This window comes from Electrophorus electricus, chromosome 10, assembly GCF_013358815.1.
Source record: "Electrophorus electricus isolate fEleEle1 chromosome 10, fEleEle1.pri, whole genome shotgun sequence".
Taxonomy (NCBI): Eukaryota; Metazoa; Chordata; class Actinopteri; order Gymnotiformes; family Gymnotidae; genus Electrophorus; species Electrophorus electricus.
The window spans coordinates 16,671,741-16,697,680 of record NC_049544.1 but is presented as its reverse complement, the minus strand read 5'-3'; the positions used below and the strand labels follow the sequence as shown (position 1 = coordinate 16,697,680).

Genomic DNA, 25,940 nt, shown 5'->3' with positions numbered 1-25,940 from the left:
GATAGATTAAAGGATGAATATAATAGGCCTGTTTGCTGAACCGGAGGAGTCACTAGGCAAAGTTGGTTTCTGCACTCTGAAGATGAGGGAAGTAAAACCTTATCCTCCTCTGGATCCCCGGTTCCGCATGCGTGCTGGTGTATTCGGCGCAAAGAAAACACGAGCCGAGTGAGGAGGAGGTGGCGGAAATGCGCTCAAAAGAGGGAAAGATTTCTGCCGAGTTCTCCTGGAGGAGGTACGTGGCAACAGCCACGCTCCGATTAAGGAGAGCGTTCCTCTAAAGGCTATTGATTTTTGCACCCTCCATAGAACCCCGGCTCCGTTTACGCCCACCGCCACGGCCGCCGCCAACGGACGGGCTCGGCCACTGCAGAGGCGCGCGAAGCGTCGCTTCCGTTCACATCTGCTCAGTCGAGCTCCTCCCAGGCCCGCCTCTCACCAAGCCCTCCTACCGCCAGACAACAGAGTGCCCTGTGCCTTCTTCCAGTACCTAACCTCCGGCGCCCAGCCACAGGGGAGAGTGGTGGTGGCCTCCGCCTGCGTCCCTGGCCTGTGCTGCTGTTTGTAATCGGCGTAATGCATGATGAGTGGATGGAGAGCGACTCAGAGACAAAGGTGAGAGAGAGAGAGCGCGAGCGAGGGCAGAAGAGGCCGAGCGAGCGCGTGGTTTTAGTGGCGGGGAGCACGCTGACCAATAGAATTATGACTCGCTGCTGACTGAGAAAGGATTGCATTATTAGCCATAGCGGGTACGCCACGTCTTTTCTGATGGCCTTCCTGTATGAGGGCTCTACGCCGCTCGGTACAGCCTAAATGACTAGGAGTCCATCAGATTGATTACCCATGGCAACCTGGAAGATCCACAGTGCCCGGCTGTGTTCCAGCACTGAGGACTTTATTAGGACTGAATGGTGAAGTCTATTGTTGTGAAGTGGATATTTGTCTTTCTAGTTCATGCGTGCAAACTGGAAAAAATGCAGGGTAAAACAAGTCAGGGCCTTGATAACACTATACTGATACATGATGCATACTGAACGCCATACACTGATGCATACTGAACGCCATACACTGATGCATACTGAACGCCATACACTGATGCATACTGAACGCCATACACTGATGCATACTGAACGCCATACACTGATGCATACTGAACGCCATTCACTGATGCATACTGAACGCCATACACTGATGCATACTGAACGCCATTCACTGATGCATACTGAACGCCATACACTGATGCATACTGAACCTCATTCACTGATGCATACTGAACGCCATACACTGATGCATACTGAGCTCCATACACTGATGCATACTGAACCTCATTCACTGATGCATACTGAGCTCCATACACTGGTGCATACGGAACTCCATACACTGGTGCATACGGAACTCCATACACTGATGCATACTGAACCTCATTCACTGATGCATACTGAACGCCATACACTGATGCATACTGAGCTCCATACACTGGTGCATACGGAACTCCATACACTGATGCATACTGAACGCCATACACTGATGCATACTGAGCTCCATACACTGATGCATACTGAACCTCATTCACTGATGCATACTGAACCCCAGACACTGATGCATACTGAACCCCAGACACTGATGCATACTGAACCCCAGACACTGATGCATACTGAACCCCAGACACTGGTGCATACTGAACCCCAGACACTGGTGCATACTGAACCCCATACACTGGTGCATACTGAACCCCATACACTGGTGCATACGGAACGCCATACACTGGTGCATACGGAACGCCATACACTGGTGCATACGGAACGCCATACACTGGTGCATACGGAACGCCATTCACTGGTGCATACGGAACCTCATTCACTGGTGCATACTGAACGCCATACACTGGTGCATACTGAACCTCATTCACTGATGCATACTGAACGCCATACACTGATGCATACTGAACGCCATACACTGATGCATACTGAACGCCATACACTGATGCATACTGAGCGCCATACACTGATGCATACTGAGCGCCATACACTGATGCATACTGAGCGCCATACACTGATGCATACTGAGCTCCATACACTGATGCATACTGAACGCCATACACTGGTGCATACTGAACGCCATACACTGGTGCATACTGAACGCCAGACACTGATGCATACTGAACCTCATACACTGATGCATACTGAACCTCATACACTGATGCATACTGAACCCCAGACACTGATGCATACTGAACCCCAGACACTGATGCATACTGAACCCCAGACACTGATGCATACTGAACGCCATACACTGGTGCATACTGAACGCCATACACTGATGCATACTGAGCGCCATACACTGATGCATACTGAGCGCCATACACTGATGCATACTGAGCTCCATACACTGATGCATACTGAACGCCATACACTGGTGCATACTGAACGCCATACACTGGTGCATACTGAACGCCAGACACTGATGCATACTGAACCTCATACACTGATGCATACTGAACCCCAGACACTGATGCATACTGAACCCCAGACACTGATGCATACTGAACGCCATACACTGGTGCATACTGAACTCCATACCCTGGTGCATACGGAACGCCATACACTGGTGCATACGGAACGCCATACACTGGTGCATACGGAACGCCATACACTGGTGCATACGGAACGCCATACACTGATGCATACGGAACACCATACACGGATGCATACGGAACGCCATACACGGATGCATACTGAACGCCATGCACCGGTGCATACTGAACGCCATGCACCGGTGCATACGGAACGCCATGCACCGGTGCATACGGAACGCCATGCACCGGTGCATACGGAACGCCATGCACCGGTGCATACGGAACGCCATGCACCGGTGCATACGGAACGCCATGCACCGGTGCATACCCCATACTGACAAACACGCAGTTCCTGCACTCTTGCTTCATTTTACACCTTGTTGGTTTGTGAAACAAAAAAACACTGACAGATCATCCCAGTTAGCAATGAACCTAACTTCATTATCTGCTTCTAAACGCCTTCTTAGAAATGAGAGGATGTCAAAAAGTTGGAGATTTTTCCTGAGTAGGAGAGCACATTTCCTTTCAACTTTTGACCTCATTCTATCATCCGCACAGATGAAGCAAGAACATCATCTCTGAAGTACCAAGCCTGCGCCTCGGCACTCTCTCTCAACAGAATTTCCACGGTAGCGGAACAGCCTGGATGGAAATTACTGACTAGCCAAAAGCTAATCAGTTAATCCCGCTAAACGTTTCAGTCTGCTGAAGGGAGGGATTCGGTTACTCTGCAACCTCTGGGACCAAAACTGGGTCAGATGTGTTTGGAAAAGGTCTATAGTATATAATGGCATTGAATGATTAAGGTTGTATAATTTCCCTTAAAGGCTTCCACTGCTCTGTTTGACTCCCCTAACAGGGATGTAAGTTGCACCGATGTTTGGCAGAAGCCTTGCTCAGGGCACCCACATAGTTGTGCTCACACACTGATTCACCAGCTTATTGCGTTGCCCAAGACAGCGCTCAGCCATATTCACGTCCCCACGCGAGTTTGCGCTGTTTCTGCTCCAGACACTGCCCCCGTGACGGCTTTGCCTGCCAGAGAGCGGTTGCGGAGGAGCGCGGCAGGCTGCGGCTGGATTCACGGGGCTGCTCGGGCGAGGAGGCTGAAGTCACCCCACGGCTGGGACCTGCCGGTTCCGCCCTAGAATTATTCTGTGTGGACCGAGGCAAGGAAGTGAGGAAACTTTTGGCCACTTGTTTTATTAGCAGCTTTGCTAACGGAGACGAGGTCTTGGGTTTCGTGCAGCTGCCAAAGGCATACCGGTCCACGTTCGTGGGCCGTTTGTAAGACACCGGTCACGCTTGTAGGGAAATGTGGGTTGGTTTAAAGGTGTGATGGGAAATCAAACTCGATTGACGCCCTTCTCTGGGCATTTGCTGGGGAAGACGGGCGTAACACAGCTGGGCCATTTTGTCCTCTCTCCGGATTTTGTTGTCTGTGCCGTTGGGCTTCAGATGAGGAACCCGATGGTTTCGGTTCTGCCGTTCTTACTCACTCGTCGGGTTAGGTTGGCGTCGGCCGGCATGGCCACCGTGGTCACTGTGCATTCGAAATCGCCGTTGGTGCTCGCGTTGTGTTCAGCAACGGTTCGAAATTGCCACCGATCTTTGACATTTGCATGGGGTTCAAGAGGTGCAGTCCAGTGCGCTGGTCTTCATGCCATCATAAGTCGTGTGATCACAGGCTGTCTGGGCCTGCGCGTCCAATGGGACGGGATGCGGTACCGGGCCCTCCACATCCCCTCCCCTCCAGTGCCTCGGGCTCGGGCAAAGATCAAAGGGAGCAGACATGAAAAGCATCGTCGAGATTCACCCCCCCATCCTCTTGCCCTCTGTTCCTGCTTCTCTCTACCCGCTCCCCTCCGTCTCTCTGGTAGTGGGTGAAGGTTGAAGCGTGCAGCGTCAGGTGTGAAGGACTTCGGAGACTTCAGCGCTAGTCTGATGCTCTCCGGCTGATGGACGGGTTATCTCAGCCCAAAGGTCTCCGACTCTCCCATCAGCTGCTCGTCCGCACTTTACAGCTTCCTGACCTCGTGCACTTTGGCAAACTTTCCACCTTTAGAACGGGGACACAATTTCACTCCGCGATTAGGCGATTAGCCCTGCAGCCAGACCTGCCGCTTCACCCCACCTCACTCCCACAACCGTGGTTGGCAATGCGCTGCCGGAATTGGCAGCATGTTACATCCGTAACTGTCATAGGTTCTAAGGGGCTGTGGCTAATTTGCAGACTGCAGAACTGTGACTGTGTGTGTGTGTGTGTGTGTGTGTGTGTGTGTCTGTCTGTCTGTCTGTCTAAAAGGTGGTTAGTATAGTAACAACGCTGCTTAATACTACATGTGTAACTTTCTCTGGATAGGAGTCAAATGCATTATATGTAAATGTCTAAAAAGACTTGTACACCTATTTTTTCCTTAGCAGGGAAAGTTGGGGTGTTCTGTAGCAAAGATCATTTTCACAGAGGTTTTCCGGTGTTCAGCAAGAACCTACAAGTAGGATGTGCTGCCATAGCAACAAGGGTAGGCCAGCAGAGTTCACACAGTTCAGTCGGAGAATGTTAATTTTTCTGTCCTCAAAATACACACGTCCATTTTCAACTAGCGGAACATTGATGTTATGTAATGTGATTTTGTTATAATGCTTCAAAACTCTTGCGTAGAAACATCTGTCATTCTTGTTTAGAGCCAGAACGCACAGTGGCAGTTAGATCTGTAGGACTCCATCGAGTTTTTTTCTGAACTCTCCGTATCTGGCATTGTTCTCTTTCCGTTCTGGTTTTGCAAACTCTGCTATTGTGCTTCCCGGAGAACGCTCTGGATGGATGAGACCTGACAGCCGTGGAGCTGGAAGCCTCATGGTGTACTTTAATAAAAAAAAACAAAAAAAAAAAACAAAAAAAACAAAACAAAACAGAGATGAAAATTAATGATGAATTTAAGATCTTATTTGTTCTGCATCTTTGCAAAAGTTCTATATCCCTCTTCAGCACATTATTTCTTCATTTTTCTTCCGAGTATTTGTTTGATACGGACGTTAAAATGATGAGGAATCGCAGGACAGACTCTATCAGCTGGGGGGTGCCCTTTCACTTTCCTTTAATATCAGAGTTGCTTTTCCTAAGCTTGCTTGATGGTGACGCCGCAATATCTACGCTCGCTTACAGCAGCTTGCTCTTGTGATGAGACACAGGAAGAGACCGGATTAGAAGTGTTGGTGGACACGCCCTCCCTGCCCTATGGGGCGGGTCCTGCTCTGATAGCACTGTTCCAGTAGCGTGGTGCCAGCGCCATGCCGGTTCTGGTGCCCAGGAGTCGAAAAAGATTCCCAACCTGCAAGATCAGTAATTTCGTCCGCCTGGAACCGCCGAACCTGCGATGCAAGCGGCCGAAGGGCGGGGCCCTGGCGGCACGACGTAAAGCTGTTTACTGCAAGTGTGAGAACTGCAGCAAAAGCAGCAACAGAATCATCAGGGTCCTGGAGAAGATGAGCAAGTTGATTCTGGATGGTTGCCCTCAACAAAAGAAGCAACATTTGCAAAAGAAGAGCGTGTCCCTCCGTGTCCCTCCGTGTCCCTCCGTGTCCCTCCGTGTCCCTCCCGTGTCCCTCCCGTGTCTTCCGACATCCGTTTCTGGATTAGAGAACGCCCACATACAGATGCGGAATCACTGGGCTCTCAAACCAGTGAAGGGGCGGGTCTGTTTTTTAAAAAGGTTCGCTAGATCACGGGAAGCTGCACCACCTCCAGTGCAAGCACTGGCACTTTGTTGATGGAACGGTGGTATGAGAGCAGGCAGGGGGTGCCGGAGGACTGGCTGCGACCGCATTCACCACCACGACATGAGTCATAAACGCTGCATGATGGGTAAACAGCAGCGCATCTGCTGATGAGAGCCGCCCTATACACCAGTGAAGAGCTTTGAGAGAAATGAGACAAGAGAGGCATGATGGAGTGTGTGTGTGTGTGTGTGTGTGTGTGTGTGTGTGTGTGTGTGTGTGTGTGTGTGTGTGTGTGTGTGTATCTGTGTGTCTGCGTGTGTCTGTATGTGTGCGCTTGCTTGGTGCTGCGTGAATAGCCACTTGTCAAGAGTTGTGAAAAACACAATTTCATGTCAAAGCATTCAGAGCTGTGAGATTGATATCTTGAGTTTGGTCCTAAAGCCATGCTTGGGGAATAACAATTGCCTTAGGAGAACCGTTCTGTGTGGCCATTCAGACGAAGCTCTTGTTCACCGATAAACCTCTGCAGACATTGGCTGCAAGAGGGAGGAATGAGGGAGAAAATTTAAAGTTACGCTCCCATATGCACTTTGTGGTAGAGCCTTATAGGTGGTGGTGTTAGAGGTGAAGCCTCTAACAAAATCCACCAGTTTATTTATTCTGGTCTCATAGCCTTCTGCGTCTCTGCCTAGGGTAACTGGGGGGAGGTTTTAGAATCTCAAGTAAAAAAAAAACTCTCCATCGGGAAGTCCCATGTGATCCTAAACGATTTATCGCGAATCCAACATTTTGGAACATTTGTGTTGTGAATCATGCTCGTGAGATGATGGTAATGCAGATCAGGGCGTGTTGACGCGGAAAAGAGAAGATGATGAGGAGGGTGGTGAAGGGTGATGCAGATGAAGAGGCTTCTGTAGATCTCGGGGGAGTTCAACTGCTGGGCCTCACCTAAAAAAGCCTGGGAATCCATGGCAACTGCCACAAGATATTAAAGGAAATGTCAAGCAAATTACACACACACACACACACATGCACACACACACACAGAGAGAGAGAATATAACAGCGTGGTGCAATTATCTTTAGTGTATTTAGTTAATACCCTTTAATTGGACTTAGGAAACAAACGAGATGTCACTTTGAATTAGATTTATTGTAAACCATATGCCCAATTAGAGAGAGAGAGAGAGAGAGAGAGAGAGAGAGAGAGAGAGAGAGAGAGAGAGAGAGAGAGAGAGAGAGAGAGGGAAATGTTGAGTGAAATGTGTGGCTCAAGGAGTGGCACTGACTGTACACACACACACACACACACACACACACACACACACACACACACTGCCTGTCACTGTAGATTTTCCACTGTGGGCTGTTTCTCTTTCTCTCTCTCTCCCCCCTCATTCCGGTTTTCCAATTTTGTCTGGAGTTGAGGCAGTATTACAGAATACACACACAGCCTGCTTGGCCAGGGGTGTTTGATATTCGCCCGTCGTGCATGACCGTGTGGAGAGCCTAATTTTTCTTTTTCTCACTGTTCACAGTCTCTTCACAGTATTTGTATGCCTGTGTGTGCGTGTTTGTGTGTTGCCAGCACCGCGTTAATCTGGTACCTGGGCATCTCGAGTTGGCGTGGGGATTGGGCAGTAGCAGCAGGGGGCAGCGTGGCACAGAGCACTGGCCCAGGCTGGTGTGAGGTTGGCACTGGCAATGTGTTCGTGGGAGCACCATGACAGTGGCACCTACTAAAGGTAGAATAGATGAAAGCACTGAAGGAGCAGAAAAAGGAGTGTGTGTGTGTGTGTGTGTTTGTGTGTGTGTGTGAGAGAGAGAGAGCATGCACACTCTCATGTTTGTACTATTTTCTAGTTTCTGCTCACGCTGTGCCTTATGATGACTTTGAGAGGCTTGGTGGCCTCCAGATGGCCTTGCTGTAGGATTTATCACTATAGCTTGTATGTCTTACCCAAGCTGGCAGGCTCACTTAGGAGTGGCAAATGACGTAAAAACTGTCTGTGAGGTGCTCGGGGGTGGGGGGAGCCAAAACAAAGCGAAACAACTACCAACCCAGCTAGCAGGAGTGTGACATGGGGAGGTGTTACATGCCATCACCGCAGAAGGGCCTGCATGGCAGCTTTGTAGCGCCACAGACAGCCTCTACTCTCCCGGCTTGATCCGTTCATCCGTGTTTTCACGCCGAAGGACACCAACCTACCCCTTCACCGACAGCCTCCTCTAAAACTCCGACGCGCTCGCATACGTCAGCAGTGCCGAGTAAGTGTCACGTGCGGGATGTGTTGGTAATAATCGTCTGTGGTCTCTCCCAGCTGGTGGCGGTGTACGATGAGCAGGACCCACACCACGGAGGTGATGGCACCAGCGCCAGCTCCACGGGTAGCCAGAGCCCGGATGTGTTCAGCAGGGTGAGCTCCGGCAGCCCGTCTGCCTTCCACCCCTACCAGAATAGCAGCGAGATCGAGGTCACGCCCACCGCCCTCCGTGCCAGTGAGTCTCTCCAAACACACACACACACACACATACACACTGCCTGGTCAAAAAAAGGTCATCACCTGGATTTAACTAAGCAAATAGGTAAGATCCTCCCATTGGATAATTACTGCATAGGTGATTTGTTTCAGCTGGCAACAAGTTATTTAACCCTAACTGATGCCGTGAGCAGCTTCTTATTTGTTAAAACAACTGTGTTGAAAGTCACATCCTGTGGTTGTGGAAAAGATGTTAATCTGTTTCAGAAGGGCCAAATTATTGGCATGCATCAAGCAGAGAAAACATCTAAGGAGATTGCTGAAACTACTAAAATTGGGTTAAAAACTGTTCAATGCATTATTAAAAAGTGGAAGGACAGTGGGGAAACTTCATCTTCGAGGAAGGAATGTGGTCAGAAAAAATCTTACACGTGTGGTGAAATCCAATTGTAGAAAAGCAACAGTAGAACTCAGGGGTATGTTTAATAGTGAAAGTAAGAGCATTCCCACATGCACAATATGAAGGGAACTCAAGGGATTGGGACTAAACAGCTGTGTAGCCTTAAGAAAACCACGTGTCAGTGAGGCTAACCGGCAAAAATGGCTTCAATTTGCTAGGGAGCATAAAGATTGGACTCTGGAGCAGTGGAAGAAGGTCATGTGGTCTGATGAGTCCAGATTGACCCTGTTCCAGAGTGATGGGCGCATCAGGGTAAGAAGAGAGGCGGCTGAAGTGATGCACCCATCATGCCTAGTGCCTACCGTACAAGGGGGCAGTGCTATGATCTGGGGTTGCTGCAGTTGGTCAGGTCTAGGTTCAGCAAAGTTATGTGCCCAAAGAATGAGGTCAGCTGACTACCTGAATATACTGCACAACCGGGTTATTGCATGGATTCCATGGATTGTTTCTTCCCCGATGGCACGGGCATATTCCAAGATGACAATGCCAGGATTAATCGGGGTCAAATTGTGAAAGAGTGGTTCAGGGAGCAATGAGACATCATTTTCACACATGGATTGGCCACCAGACCTGAACCCCACTGAGAATCTTTGGGATGTGCTGGAGAAGACTTTGCGCAATGGTCCAAATCTCCCATCATCAATACAGGATATTGGGGAAAATTTAATGTAACTCTGGACAGAAATAAACGTGACATTGCAGAAACTTGTGGCAATGATGTCACAGCGAATACGTGCCGTAATCAAAGCTAAAGGTGGCCCAACGAAATATTAGAGTGTGTGACTTTTTTTTTTTTTTTTTTGGCCAGACAGTATACATATACGCATATTTAAACACACACACTCGTTCACATAAGGGTAGAGATCAAAGTAGTAGCATGGTAAATGGGAAATTTTGTATGTTATGTATAAGAGACTGGTAGCATTGAGTGGGACATTTGAATTGGCTGGCGGGACGCATTTCCAGAGAACTATTGGAACAAGGTCACTTAAACTGAGACTGAGAGAACCATAGAAACAAGCTCGCTCAGACAAAAGCAGAAACACGGAAATGAGCTCACTCAGAGAACCACAGAAATGAGCTCACTCAAGCAGAAAGAGAACCACAGGAATGAGTTCACTCAGACACTGACACAGGCGCCCACAACCATAGAAGCAAGCTCACGCGCACACACACAGCCCCACAGAAACAAGCTCACTTAGACATGCATGTGCGCACACACACACACACACACACACACACGCACACACACACGCAACCACAGAAACAAGCACTCAGACACGCACACACTCGCGCGCGCACGCACACACAACCACAGAAACAAGCTCACTAAAGCGATCTGGGAAGGAGATGTCTGTGAACTAAGATGACCTCCCGAAAGGCTTACCCACCCACCCGGCCCTGTTCTGGACTGCCGCCGCTCCTCCGGGCTTGAGCCCGCGCTGGGACGACTTTGGGGCAGCTGCTTCAGTGTGTTTGCTGCACTGATCGGATTCATGGATACCTGTGTGTCGCGTGTGAGCTGCAGAGGAAATGTGAAAAGAACGGCATGTGTTTAGGGTTTAGGACGGCGCTCGCGCGGCGCTCGCGCTCATTTCCCCCAAGCGCCACATAGTGAATGCCAAAGTTTCACATGTTACCAGGCTATTGGACCATTGATGCTAGCACTGTGGGAGGTTAGAACTGGAGGACACCCAGTGTGTGAACTCGCACTCTGATCGCAGGACTGTTGGCAGGATACCGTTCTCGTGTGCGCGTGCGTGTGTCCGTGCGCGCGCGTGCACACATGCATTCCTCACTACTGAGCAGATCAACACGACTCATGTTTCCTAGCAGTGTCCCTGTGCGGTGATATGAGTAGACTTTGTATGGCACGCATTCTTTGTGCAATGCTTTGTTGGAATCGTTCCACAGCAACACTAACGTCAATCGAAATTCCAGCACAATGTTCCGAATCCCCTTCTGACTATACCGTTGAGGTATATCTCCGTGGTCGTGTAGCGCTGTAATGACAGGTCGGACTGATGGCTACTACTGATCATTTAGCTCTGATCGGATTAGGTTAGAACCAGGTTCTGTTCAGACGGTGTGTTGTGATTTGCTTGAGCTTGTGAGGGCCCTGACAGCTCAGCATGGCCATATCACCTATTAATGAATGCCTATCTTCAGGTGTTCTAGTGTTCTTCGGGGACAGAGCCGTTCACCTCTCGCTCAGCGGCTTTCTCCTTACTACCTATGCTCCTCACGTCATCTCTCCCTAATCTGGATCGACAGCAATGTCCTCACACACTCGCACAATCACACACTTGTACAACTACATGCAGGTTCACACGTTCTCGTGCTTACACAATCTTACCTTTTTACGCACACATGCAGTAGCACAAGTACACAGAGCTACACTTGTGCTTAGACACGCTCTCACTCAAGCACTCTCGTATGCACAGTCGCACAAATTTTGGTATTCACAAAGTTTGCTGGTTCAGTTTTTATGGTAGCAATTTGCATTAACTCTAGATTGTGAAGAGGGATCAGATGAATTGCAATTAATTTCAAAGTCACTCCTTGCCATGACAATTAACTTAATCACAAAAATTACTGCATTCCAGCCACTGCGTTTCAGCCCTGCCACAAAATGGCCTGCTAAGATCATTTCAGTGATCTTGTTAGCTGAGGAGAAAGTGTTAACGAGGACGAGGCTGATATCACTCTGTCATGCTGATTAGAAGAGCAGGCTGGTTGCTTTAAAAGGGTGGTGGTGCTTGAAGTTTTCTTTGGTTACCCATGGTTACCTCCAAGGAAACACATGCAGTCATCATTGCATTGCATCAAAAGGGCTTCACAGGCAAGGGCATTGCTGCTTGTAAGAGCACCTAAATCAACCATTTATAGATACATCAAGAACTTCAAGGAGAGTTCAATTGCAGTGAAGAAGCCTTCAGGGCGCCCAAGAAAGCGCCGGGACCGTCTCCTATAGAGGATGCAGCTATGGGATCGGGTCACCACCAGTGCAGAGCTTGCTCAGGAATGGAGGAATACAGCTGTGAGCGCATCTGCAGTCATAGTGAGGCGAAGGCTTTTGGAGGATGGCTTGGTATCAAGACGGGCAGTAAAGAAGCCACTTCTCTCCAAGAAAAAACATCAAGGACAGACTGGCATTGTGCAGGAAGTATCGGGATTGCACTGCAGAGGACTGGGTGAAGTTATTTTCTCTGATGAAGCCCCCTTCAGATGGTTTGGGACATCTGGACAAATGATTGTCTGGAGAAGACTACCATGAGTCCAATGTCATGCAAACAGTGAGGCATCCTGAGACCATTCATGTGTGGGGTTGCTTCTCATCCAAGGGAGCGAGTTTGCTCAAAAATTTTGCCTAAAAACACTGCCATGTAGTATAAGGAAAGGTATCAAAACATCGTCCAAGAGCAACTTCTCCCACTGGTCCAGGAGCAATTTGGTGATGAACAATGCTTTATCCAGCACGACTGAGCACCATGTCAAAAGACAAAAGTGATAATCAAGTGGTTCATTGAACAAAACATTTAAATTTTGGGTCCATGGCCGGGAAATTCCCCAGATCTCAATCCCATTGAGAACCTGTGGTCAGTCCTCCAAAAGAGGGTGGACAAACAAAAACGCAGAAACTGATCAACTCCAAGCACTGATTAGGCAAGAATGGGCTGCCATCAGAAGCTGATATCCAGCATGCCAAGGCGAATTGCAGAAGTCTTGAAAAAGAAGGGTCAACACTGTAAATATTAAGTCTTTGCTTAAATTGGATGTATTTGTCAATAAAAAGTAAAAAAAAAAAAAAACCTTTTAGTACCTCACTATACCATATAAACACCTGACAAAAGTCTCTTTAAAAAACCCCAAAAACTAAGGCAGTAGTAAACTTTGTGAAAACCAGTGTGTGTCAGTCTCAAAGGTTTTGGCCACGACTGCACACACATACTTTCTCTTTGACTCTTCATGCACAAGCTCATATGAGCAGTGTGACTGCGTCTCTAAGGTGTGTTGCTCATACAGGTCCGTGCGCCTGCTCCATGCCCCTGTCCAACGTCTCCTGCACGCCTGGCCGTCCCTGTGCCAGGCCATGGGCATAAAAAAAAAAGGACTGCATATATGTATTTAAAAAACAAAAAACAAAGATGAGGTCAAGCATAACCGAACAAGAAATGAGATGTAAATTGCAGTAATGAATGCAATTAGCTTGTAATTATGTGAAATTAAGGCTCAGATTGACTTGCCTCGTAGGAAAACGCAGAAAGAGAGAACTTTCAAGCTTTGAACCTCCATCATCTGGCCTTGAATCTCAGTCAAGTAAACTGAGACCTGATTGCACTTCAGAACAATGAGGCCCTCGGTTTCCTAGTCAATATTATAGAGATGCAGTTAAAGCATTATTAAATCACACAGTTCCTCTGATTCCACATGTGTTTTAATATGATGCTGCCATTTTGCTACAATGCTTCAACGCTTTAATCCTGAGCAAAGGCGATACCTCGCGACTGGCCTTCTGTAGCTGGACTCCCTCTCTCTCTCACTTGTTCATTATGTGCTGCGCAATGACCCTTCACCTCTGTCCTCCCTTACTCCAGGTTTTCACAAGCACATCAACAACTCACCATGATCAACCAAACCGATGCTACCCAGCATGACCTCACCGGGAGCCAAACTCTCGCTACCTAGCACGACATCACCAGCAGCCAAAACCATACCAAATTCAACGAGCCCTTAACACAAAACTGTCTCAAAGTTTCAAAGTCGTCCGTGGTTTCCGACAGCGCCCAGGATTGTTGCACAGGATTTGATCAGCGGGTTTAGCATCTGTTTGCACCGCGTTTACCCAACAGAGGGGGCCGCCGCGTGCCGAGTGGCTGCCTCGGTGCCCTGCGGGAGCTCTCCGTGGTAGGGGAGCGAGCCCGGGGGGCGTTCCTGCCAGCAGGGCACGGTGCCGGTGACGCGCCTGCCTCAAAGCCCATTAGGCGATTGCCTGCAGGGAAAAGCATGGCCACCTGCGGACAGGCCGGCATTTAGCTAATCAATGGCCTTTGTGGCTGGCTGCCGGGACGCCTCTCTCCCTCCTGGATGGAGATCTGCAAGATGCCATTAAAGAAGGACATGGAGGGACACTGTGGCTGCACACAATCGCAGTGCTGTCAGTGGTCTGTCTGTCTGGAGAGCACAAACCCCTCCTTATGGATTTTTTTTTTTCTCGCGCTGACGGGTAGGAGGGTCAAGATTGACTGAACTGTTTCAAAAGATTTTCTTTTTTTCGTTATTTTCTAAAGTGGCGATAACGTTTTCAGAAGTGGAGATCGCTAACACTTTATGAAGTTTTCTGTGTCCTTTATTTAAACTTTGTCTCATTGATCTTGCTCTCTCCTCCTGCACCTTTCCCTCGTTCTTTTTCCGGTCCAAAACATTTTCTTCGGCGTCGCGAAGTTAAAGCGGGAGCTGGCAGGACTGAGGCCTCTGAAAGTTGCTCTCTGAGGAGCTGTTGTTTCCCTCGCTGTAGCTAAAGAGGGAGCGAGGGCTCATGGAAATGGCGGTAAACACTCCTTCTGCCTTTAAATACCACCCTTAAACACCACAGCCTGGCCCCAGAAGCCCACTCTAACTCAGCTCTCCCGAGGCCTTTCAGGGTCAGAGTTTATTAGTTCTGGCTTCTCCAGGCCTCTTCTAATAGAAACGCGAACATGGTACAAACAAACATATGGGGTCAGACAGGGAAAGGGAGAGTGCATGTGAGCGAGAGAGAGAGAGAGAGAGAGAGAGAGAGAGAGAGAGACTGACTTCATGGCTTGTGTAGGCTGCAGGCTTGCCTAATTCAAGCTATTAGTCATAAAACCATAAAAGTGCCAGAGTTTAATCTAATGCTTATTATGGCTAATTGTTGTAGCCGTTGACACCATTAAATGGATAAAGACCCAATTCAGTAATGAAGTGTGATGCGCGCAAGTGGGTAGAACACCCCCCAGCACTGGTGGGAGAATATTGCTGAAAGATTGTGTTTAGGGAATGGACGTAAGCGTGTGTGTGTGAGAGAGGAGTTGAGCTGCCTGTGTGAGCAGTAAAGGGTTAAAGCCGCTCACTCACTCTGGGTGAACTTTTTGGCATGTTGGAACTGCATCAGAGCTTTTCCTCCTCCGTCTCCACACATTTTAATGCCTCTGTCACAGTGCATTGATTTAGTGTGATCACAGGTCGTACATCATCCTGCAGATCACCTGCAGGCTTCTAATCCACCTCCCCGCTCTGCCCCTCCCTCCGTGCTCCGCCACAAGCCGAAGGCGACGCGCTCGCTTCGGAACGTGCGGAGCGGAGTATTTGGAGAAGTGCGCTCGCGAAACCCACAGGGAGCCAGCCGAGGAAGTGCCGCAGGCCAGTCGCGCTCCACCTGCCACCGACACCACCACCACCCCAACCCAGCGTCGTTAGCGATGTCGCACGCGACATCAGCATTCCGGGCTCCCTAATTCAAACTGCCGATTACAAAGGCACCCATGCTCCTGGCGGCGGGGGAGGGGGGCCCCGACACCGTCGCGAAGAGGCACCCAGGCTGCAGGCTGCGTGCCACACGATTGCGTTAGGACGCAGAAACTTTGCATTCTGGGAGACTTCTCTCTCGCGTCGCTCCTCCGCTGTGTCGCGGGGCCGGAGTGGATCTGATTGGGTTCAGCCTTTTCAGACCTCTCATTATCTTCCGAAATGACTCGATGCAATCGCTTTACGTTTCATTCCCCACCTGCCTGTGCCGCGGCCAGCCCGGAAATCAGGGAGTTATGGTATTCTTCTCAAAGGCTATTTTCACTCACCCTTTAGTTCACGGGGAATGAATCTATTGTCTGAAAAAAATCCCATTAAAATGACTTGATGGCTTTAGAGCCTTCTCAGATACAGATGGAAATTTGTCATTTCCAAGTGTTAATTAAATGCCAATTACTTGCATAGCGCTGTAGGTAGGCGTCCATGTTTGTCGCGGGGGTGGCGTAGCTGGGTTTGGGGCTTTAATGCTGCCTCATCACGTGTTGGTAAGAAGGAGAGAGCAGCTGTGATTTAGCAGGATCTGGGATGATTGGTGGCTTGCTATGAGGTTGTGGCTGCTGGGAGTGGCATGTCAGGAGTGATGCTTTTCAGCTTTGATCTGCAGGATGGGTCTCTCCCGACAACGACACGCTTCCTCCTCCGAGCTCTGCTACTGTGGGGCAAAGGGACTTCAAATCTGAGGAGTGTGTACCCATAGAAACACACACACACACACACACACACACACACACACACACACACACACACACACAGTTTATGCCTAAAGTCCCCAGCACTGGCCTCTGGCACCAGTAGCAGACTTGGTGAAAAGGTAACCCTTTGAATTACATTCTCTTAATTGGAGCATTGCATTTTTCATAAACTTGGCTGTAGAAAGACTCAGAAGGGTTATTATTTTTGTACTTGGGTGAGGTTGAGGGAGTGGAAAGGACATGACTGGTTGAAACATGGTGAAGCCTGCTAGAGTTGCCTGCGCGTTCACCTGTCTTCTCTTGAGTTATGGGCTTTTTTTTTTTTGTTTGTTTGTTTGGTGTTCCTTCTTTTTTTGTGGCATTGCTGAGCCATCCATTTTATTACACAGATGGTCATGTCTAGACTATCTAGATGATTAGCAATGGCGCGTACCTTTTAGTTTCGGGGAAAAAAACACGGGTTACAGGTAATTAAGGCGAGTGCTTTTTTGGCTTCAGGATCGTGCCTTTGATCTTGAGAGAACATTTCCCCATTTTTTGTTATTATTTTAGTAGGTTGGCTCCATCTGCCAGGTCTCCCGTACGGCGCTGGTCCCATCCAGTGCCCACACACTAACGTATCTGACAGCGTCCATGGCATGAACGAGTCCTGCCACTCCGGTTCCTTCAACACCCCCCGAACGTCTTTGAAACCCGATTCCCTCCTTAATAGGCTACTTCCAGCAGGTATTTTAGCTCCATTGATTAAAATACTGCATAGATCATTGATTCTCTGCAGGCCCACTGGGATTGGCTTGGTGTTTTATTTGATTGCTGTTCGGGTAGTTTGTCCGTCTTCGCCATATGCTGAACATTCCTCCGTGAGGTAAAGTTTGCCTTAGTTTTCCCCCAAAAATAACGCTCGAGTTAGTATGTGCAATAAAGAAAAGCTGTTTAATAAATTGGTGCGTGTATGCATGTTGGTTCTCCACACTTCTCTTCCAATGCCATTTCCCCATTGTTCCGTGTTGACGCAAGCACTCTGAATCACAGTGGAGTCAGTAGGGGATTAATTGTGTCGTGACAACCGTTGTCACATTGATGAGCCCAAATTAGAGCAGCAGAAATTGGCTCCCGATGACATCACCCTGGGATTTCTGGAATGTGATGACATCACAGCAGGGGCTTCTATATCCTGATGGCATCACAGTAGGCCTCTGACGTCCGGATGGTGTCACAGTAGGACAGCTTGCTTTCCCAGACCCGTTCGGACCGCTCTGGCTTCTCGCCGGCCCCCGGCGTGAGCTTCAGCCCAGTCCAGCCCCTCGGACTCCGCCTGGCTGGCCCGCGGCTTGCATCCCGGCCCCGCAGAGGCGGATGTCTCGTCGCGCAGGGGCCGATTCGGAGTCCGCCGAGGCCCTGCTCCTGCTACAGACACTTCTTTGTACCCCCCACGCCGCGCTCTCTCTCAAGCGGAGTCTTTTGCTTTTCGGTTTGATCAGATATGAAGACTGGGGTATTCTCCCACCCCATGCTGCAATGTCCGGTTAGTGGGACCAAAAGCCTGTTTGAAATAAACATGCTTCCACTTTACCTCACTGGATGACCTCCTTTGGCGGAATGGGCGTGTCATCCCTTCCACAGACCTCTTCCCGGTCCTCCAATACTGTGACGCGCAGTAGCCGATCGGGATATTTGGGTGTTCCAACAGCTGTGCAGGTGTTGCCTTGCAGAACGTCAGTCAACAGCATCAGGCAGGTGAACAGGTAACGGAGAGCAGAAGCTCAAAGAAGGGACCCCTGCCGGGCCGACCGCAGGGAGACCTCCGTACGCCGCGGTGCTGCCTTCAGGGGAGGAGACGTCACACGACCTTAACAAGGGCTCACAAAGTGAATGTGCCTCGTACGTCAGTGACTGGGGAAAGTTTGAGATGTTAGTCACGACAAGGAATGTGATGTGGGGAGTCGAATGGGCGAGCAGGACTCAGCCGTCATGTGCGGTTACATGGATGTTGTGTTTATGGCTGCTTTTGGGATCGGCTCGAAGTCTCAGCGTAGCAAGTCTGTGAACAAAGCTACTGCTTAGCCACAGGCAAGAAAGAGCGAGATGGCAGGTGAAAAAAGAACGAGCTAGCTGGTGATTTGTTGCGGTATTAAACAAAACCATCGCCCTATCGGCAAAGCTAAATTTCACCCCGCGTCGCATCCTTCAACCAGTTATTCTTTCATTAGGTTCATCCCTGTCTTATCTTGAGAGGCATCGTGCCCCACTTAAAAAACAAAACAAAAAACCCCACTTCCCCTAGGGACTTTTCCGTGACCTTCGCACTGTTTTTTTTCAGTGACGCAGTGCGCTGGAACGGGAGCAGAGCAGCGGGCACTGGTTCCATGCCGGGGCGTGTGGTTAGCAGGTCGCGTCCTGCTCCAGGGAGTGAGGCAGCTGTTTCACTCAGCTGCCCCGGCCCGGACGCCGGGGTACGGAGGCCACCGCGTGTGGGGGCGAACTCCGCCCTTCCGTCGACGCGCGCCTGTTCCCCGCGCCATCCCCGCCTTCCGGTGAACGGCGCTGATGGGTTCCCACAGCGCCGCTCCGTTTTCTGTCCCCAGGTAGCCCCGTAAAGCGCCCGGAGCCGGCGTTTCTAGAACGTAGGCCTTTTCGGCGTTGCGTCTGGACAGGGAGACGAGGGCGACGCCTTCCCAGGCCGAGAGGAGAAGCACTGCGGCCTTCGCCGACGCCCGCTTGAAGCGGGATCCGGCGGGATCCGGCGGGATCCGGCGACGCTTCCTCATCCTCTTTCTTTTTCTCACATGTTGTCTCACCCTCTCCTTCCCCCTCCTGTCTCTCACTCTTTTTGCGCTCATGTTTTCCCACTGAGTTCGTCCTCCTCTTACGCCTGTTTCTCGCGCGCTCTCTCGCTTACTTCCTTCTCTCTCTCCCTCTTTCTCCTTCACTCCGCTTCTCTCTTTCTTTTTCATGCCTATTTGTAGTATTTCTTTCTCTCTCTCTCTCTCTGTCCCATCCTTGTGCCCCCGTGGTGCCTTTGTCTACCGGTGCTGCAGCAAAACCTTGCGCCCTGTCGTGCTGTCTAAGCCACGCCCCCCCCCCCCCCCACTTCAAGCCCCGCCCCTGTGCCCTGTGCCGGGTCACATGCCTCTGTTCACACAGGGAGAGGAATCTCAGCGCCGCCATCATTAAAGTGCTCTCCACAAGCACTGATTCACTCTCTAAGTTCACTCCCTCTTCCTGCCGATGGTCAGTGATTCATTTGGGCTTTTCTGCTCTCCTCCCCTGCATAAGGGGCAGCCTCTGAGTGCTTTTAAGTCCCTTGGACTCCCGTCTTGAGTCAAGATCTTTTCTTCCCTTGGGGAGAATGCAAATGCAGGTTAGGCTTTGGTTTGAAGAGGTCCCCTCTCATAAGCTCCAGGGACATCAGTACGGGCACAGTGATTGGCGCTTAAAAAAAAAAAAAATGTTAAGTCGTACCAAAGAAATTATTTGAATATTTTATTCATTCAGGCAGCTTCTGTTGGGTCTCCCAGCCTTCTGCATTTTCAGGGTTTTGACATGTCCAAAAAGCACATCATATATTTTTTTCCCCCCTCCGAATACCAAGGTCGTGTTCTTGATATCGTATGGAGTCCATTAAATTCAGCCCGATTTAGTCACTTATCCAATTTGCATAAAGGAAGGAGACACCGCTAGAGGGAGAGAGAGAGAAAAGCGAGTGATGGAGCGAAATGGAATTAGCGTTCCCTCCTCAGCACTCCTCATCACGTTTGTCCGTGTCCGAACCTGATCGGTATTCCGCCGAGCGGCGCTCGCTGGCAGCCGGTCAGGGTACACTTTCCCCTGGCACGCAACCAGCTGCAAGGACAAAGTGGACATTTGGCCAGTCGAAGAGCCTGAAAGCGGAAGGGAATTCACGGGAGTGATTCGTGCCGACGAAGGCAAACCAGGCCCGCGTGCGGCTGGTGTCCGCTCAGCGGTGCGGAACGCTTCCCCTGTAACGACATCGCGGGTTCCTCCGCGGAGCCGAGATGAGAAGTGCACGCGGGTTAAATCTTACGCCTTCGTCCGGCCCCACCTGCGGGACCTTTACCCCGCTTGTCTGGTGTCATTTGTCCTGCTGACTGAGAGGCATATGGCTTATATTAGTTTCTTTCATTATTTTGCTTATAAATCTTCATTTGCCACCTTCATCTGGGAAGCATTCCGCTTCAAAGCACCTACTTTACAAGGAGTTTCAGAAATCCGCTGAACTGAAACGACTCAATCAGTTCAAAGCTTTCTCAGAGTAACCAGCTCGTGCGTGCATGCTTTTGAGTCGAGTGACTTATTTTGTCCGTGTTTTTGGTAACAAAGGTCTCATTGTCACAGGGGTTGGCGTTTCAGCTTGGTGTTGCTCGTAATTAGGTTGTAAACAAACACGCGGCGTAAACACGGCGGGGGGTCCCGAAAGGAAGTGCGGGAGCTGAAGCTGTAGGTGTCCTCCCGCCGTCTGAAGCGCCTTCCGAAAGGAGCCCCTGGTAGGCGTGAATCAAACTTATCTGGAATTTTGCATCTGATCTCTTTTGAAGCTTTTCAGTAGAGGCCTTTTCAGTGTATCCTTCCTAGACATCTGTGTGCATTCTGTCTTAATTACAGTTTAATTCACCATTTTCTTCAACACACACAAACACGCATGGAGGCACCCGCACCCCTACATTGCAGGCTGTGGCAGTAGATTAGCGAGGTAAATATGAGCTTTGTGGGCGGCGCTCCCCTGAGAGTCGAGCCCACTCTCTGGTGGACGTGGCGTGCCGGTTAGCTCCCACGCTGCGGATGAAATTGCCCTTCCATCTTATTAGAGACCCTGGAAGCCCCCCCCCCCCCCCCAACACACCTGAGATCGATGGGTGAAAAGCTTTAAGTAGTCGTCTGGGTTATTAAATGCAGGAGAAGCCAATTTGGGACCGAGGCAAAGTTAATCCGATCACGTATAACGAACCCCTTTTAGAAAGGGGGGTGGGGTGGAGGTGTCGGGTCCTCACGTCCTCTTCCCGTCGTGCTAACTATCTACGGTAACGGAGTCTTCGTCTTGCCAAAGACCACAAACGTCTGTTTTAACAGACTTTCCGGGAATATCCATCATGTTCGTGTTTCAGATTGTGTGCAGATCGCTGGGCTTCTCTGCTCCTCTGGTTTCTGGTGTTGCAACTCCAGCGTGTTTGTGGGTAAGCCCTTCGCGCTTGCCTGGTCTGCTTCAGGAGGCAGCAGAAGAATTTCATTTGCATTACTTTGGGTCTTTTTTTTTTTTAAACCTTTTTTTTTTTTTTTTTTTCGGGGTGGGGGATTGATCTTCTGGCATGAGAACGAATAGCCAGGATTTCACTGAAATTTTTAAAGCAGAAGCAGCCAAAACTATTTATTTTATTTATTTTTTTGGCCACAGCTTGCGAGAGCATCCAGCCAGCACCGCATGCTGTAGTCAGTCTCACGGTTTGGTCCACTTTAGAGCCCTTTGATCTCCGTTAAAGACAAAACTCTCGACAAAAAGCAGCAGGAGGACGAGTTCGCGCTCCCGCCGGACGGCCACCTGTTCTCCTTGCGCCGCCGCGCTGTGGGTTCCGGATTCGCTCACTCGAGGCCCGCCGTGATCAGCGTCTCCTCCTGCGTTTGGTTGCGGTCTGATCCGGCGCTGGGGAGCGCCTGAGGCTCCGGGTCTCCGGGTCTCTGCCGGGCTCCTCACCCAGACCTAATTTACTGCGGCCCACCCGCTGACGTTTAAGCGAAGGGTGGAGGTAGAAGGAAAACCAAGGAGAAGCTTCCGCTCCACAAGCGACGTGGTCCGGTTTCAGCCCCCTCTCAGTACACCACACCCCTCCAGAACCGCATTGGCTACCAGCTCCGTCCTGTGCTGCTGCACACGCAGGCCCCGTTATTACACATCAGACGTTACCGGTTCTGCATGACATTGGCTGGGGTCAGTGGACACTGGTTGTAATTTCCTGGGTTAATCTGACTGGGCTCGGCCTTTTGGGAAAATGACTCGGATTCGCCCAGCATGCTTGACTGGGTTCTGGAGTTGGGATTCCTCAGAGGGACCTGGCTCGACGGAGGCGTAACCTGAGCGGAACGGCGATGGGACGAGCTGGTTTAAGAGGACCCTCTCCGGGGGGGGGGCGGCGGCCATGGTCTGCTCTGACGGGCCTTTTCAGCTGCTTTCTGCTTGTGCTGGGGAGAGCTCACCCTGCATGTGACAGGTTTATGACCTGTTAAATATATTTTAGTAATTTTAGTATCAGGTAATTAAAAGAAGCTTCACTCCGTGCCTAATGGTTGTCAGACATTACTAAGTGGCTTCCTCTGTAAAAGAGAGTGTGTGTGTCTGTGTGTGTGTGTCTGCGTGTGCGTGGCTAAGCCTGCCCTTCCTTACCTGTACTTCAAGCCTTTTCCAGTTTAAAGGTACAAGATAGCTCATAAAGCTCAGCAGTTATTGTCTGCACGTCCCTGTATGTCAAACCAAGGTGAGCCTGGTTAAACGTCCCCAGCGCTGAACTCGGTGGGGGTCGTGGATGCACTCTGCGTCTCTGACGAGCGCTGTTTGTGGTCACAGGCAAGGATGACATGGGAATAGGACAGCCCAGGCACTAGAAGAGGGTTCAAAATTATATTAATCCTCTCTGTCTCTCAGACATGCCCCTTCACGTGAGACGTAGCAGCGACCCAGCTCTTGCGGCTCTGACGGAAGGTCCTCTCCAGGTGGACGAGCCGTCTCGGAAGAACCCCACCCGCTGGTCCACCACCGCGGGCTTCCTCAAACCCAACGGCACCAGTGGAACCAACAGTCTGGAGAGGAAGGTGAGATCCCCGCACAACCCCAAGACACGCCAGCAAACGACTACGTTGGCTTGCCTCTCTACTAATAGAATATTTAACGCTGTCAATAATGTTTGTCATGGGAAAGGCATCCGATAGAGTTCCATTTTGGGGATCCGTTTGTTCCGCGGGCCTTGTCGAATCCCTGCTTGCTCCGGGCCGTGCCGGACCCTCTCGCTGCCCTCTCCTCTATCGGCCGACTAATGCGCATCTTTGTGCTCCAGAGAACAGCGCGCTCTCCTTTGTAGTGCTAACATCTTCCTTTGTTGTGAGCTCCATTTCCGAGGTCATTGCCTTTGGCTTGTAATCAATCAGAGAGATGCATTTTCTCTCTCTCACTCTCACACGTGCACACACACACACACACACACACACACACTCTCTCTCTCTCTCTCTCTCGCTCTCACTCTTGCTCTTCGTCACCCGGGCAACCACCGCTCCCCAATAGTGATCGGTGAAAAGGAGGCCAATTATTCTCTTGCGCTGGCCCTCCTCTCTCAGGCACGAAAAAACGTTCCGGTCCCTTGGAAGTGGCGATGTTCCAAACCAAGCAGCACCGGGGAGGGCGCAGGGAAGGATGCCGTGCTCCCGGTGCGTCGTGGCCGCCTGCTCCTGGATTAGCATGCAGCATGCTGTTTACGCATGATCCTGCCTAAAAGGATTCCGCTTGTTGCAGCCTCCATAATCCAGCTACTCGCCGCTTGTTTTGAGCAGATCTGGAAAAACTAAAGCTGATTTTTATATATATATATATATATATATATATATATATATATATATATATATATATATATATTTTGCAGTCAGTGATCCGTCTCGTTTGTTGCGTTTGGGACAGAAAGGCCCTCGAGGTGCTTTGAAGGTGTGTTTGCGGTTGAAGGTACCAGCCTGTGTGAAGGTCTGTAGTCTGACGGTTTCATGGAATAACACTCTCAACGTTCCTCCCTTCTCCTGCGTCTGTGTGGTTTGCTGCGTCTCGGTGGCTCTGTGGACATGCGCCTCTATCGATTTTCCCGTATGACAATCCAGGCGTGCTCTGGTTTAAGGATCTTAGGGTTTCTGTTTCAAAGTCTCCTCTTGGCCGGTAGCCTCAGAGTCTCGGAGAGACCACCGTGAGGCCCTGGAAACCTTTGGCCACGGACGTGTCCATTCCACACGTCTGTGGGGAGTCCCGGTACATTAAACTGGCCTTATAAACTTGTCCTCCGATGCTTTATTAAGGTGCATCTTTTACCCTCTGTCTGAGTCTTTATTTTTCTGTCTGAGTCTTTATTTTTCAGTCATATCTATGTCGAATTAACAAGCCATTTCCCCCCCGCCCCATGCCGGGTTAATGATCAGCGACCCTTGACCCATGCCTTCTCGTTCCTGTCTGCTGCTCGTCACCGACCCCATAATTCTGCTCCCCGCCCGCCGTTGGGAGCGCTCTAGCCAGCAGGACTCGCTTCCTACAGAACCCGATGCACGGACAGATCGGCCGCTCCCGGAACTTGAGCCGTCTGAAGTTTCGCCTCCGGCCGCGGCCCCCCGGGCGGGAAACCGGCCTGCTTTTACGCTCACCCACTCCGGGAAGGCAGCAGGCGGCGGGCCAGGCCGACCCTCGCTGCTCCGAGGGCGTGTGACCGTGGTGCCACCGCCTGGCTTCTTCCACCATGTGATTGGATGTCTTGTAATGGAGTGTCTAATTAGTGAGCAGAGAAGCGAGCGCGAGTCGCCGGCCTCTCCACAAGCGACGTGTCATCTGGGAGCTCCCTCCAAAATAAGTTCCCTTAACCCGCCAATCATAATGGCTCTAATAACAGCTCAGTATGGCAACTGTCTGTCACCGCAGCAGGATGCAGTCAGGAAAGCACTTCTGAACCCCCATATATATTATTTCCCATATCTCCATTCATGTCAAGCGTAGGCTCAGTGTTTCTGCAGAGTTTAATGAGTTTTCACGTGAACTGTGCGTAATGGAATGTAGTTGTGTACAGGGACACACACCGTTTTTTCCCCTCAGATCTATAGCTCGTTTGGACTAATGAATGCAAAGCGAGAATGGTGAACACCAACTGAACACGAAGAGGTAGTATGTGGAAATGAACGACAACCTCGTAGCGGGATTGACTGTGGACAGCATTGCATTCGTGCGTGGGTGTGTGTGTGTGTGTGTGTGCGTGCATGTGTGTGTGCGTGCGTGCGTGTGTGCGTGCGTGCGTGCGTGTGTGCTTGGGTGTGCGTGTGTGTGTGCGTGCATGCGTGTGTGTGCGTGCATGCGTGTGTGTGCGTGCATGCGTGTGTGTGCGTGCATGCGTGTGCGTGCATGCGTGCGTGTGTGTGGGTGGGTGCGTGCGTGTGTGCTTGGGTGTGCGTGCGTGTGTGTGTGCGTGCATGCGTGTGTGTGCGTGCATGCGTGCGTGTGTGTGGGTGCGTGGGTGGGTGCGTGTGTGCGTGCATGCGTGTGCGTGCGTGTGTGTGTGTGTATATCTGTTCCTCCAGGGTAAGGGGCTACCCTCACACCACAGTCTGCCCCGTGATACTGCGGCGTGGGCCAGTCAGTTCCAGAGAGAGAGTGGCAGCTCCTCCCTCAGTGCCAACCACCCCATGGTGGACCGCTGGTTCGAGCGCCAAGAACAGGTACCGCAG

General features: G+C 50.5%; 1 protein-coding gene across 5 annotated transcripts in view; it reads left to right on the top strand.

The window, feature by feature from the left end:
• pard3aa (par-3 family cell polarity regulator alpha, a) overlaps positions 1-25,940 on the top strand; it is a 275,373-nt gene that overhangs the window by 83,050 nt on the left and 166,383 nt on the right. For 3 of the 5 annotated variants that reach the window (XM_035531039.1, XM_035531036.1, XM_035531035.1), the window contains exons 3-5: positions 8,616-8,793; positions 23,128-23,294; positions 25,794-25,931. In XM_035531039.1, the coding sequence (XP_035386932.1) occupies positions 8,616-8,793; positions 23,128-23,294; positions 25,794-25,931 (483 nt within the window). Of the gene's footprint in view, positions 1-8,615; positions 8,794-23,127; positions 23,295-23,813; positions 23,904-25,793; positions 25,932-25,940 lie in introns of all 5 variants that reach the window. The other 2 variants (XM_035531037.1, XM_035531038.1) reach the window with 2 other exon arrangements.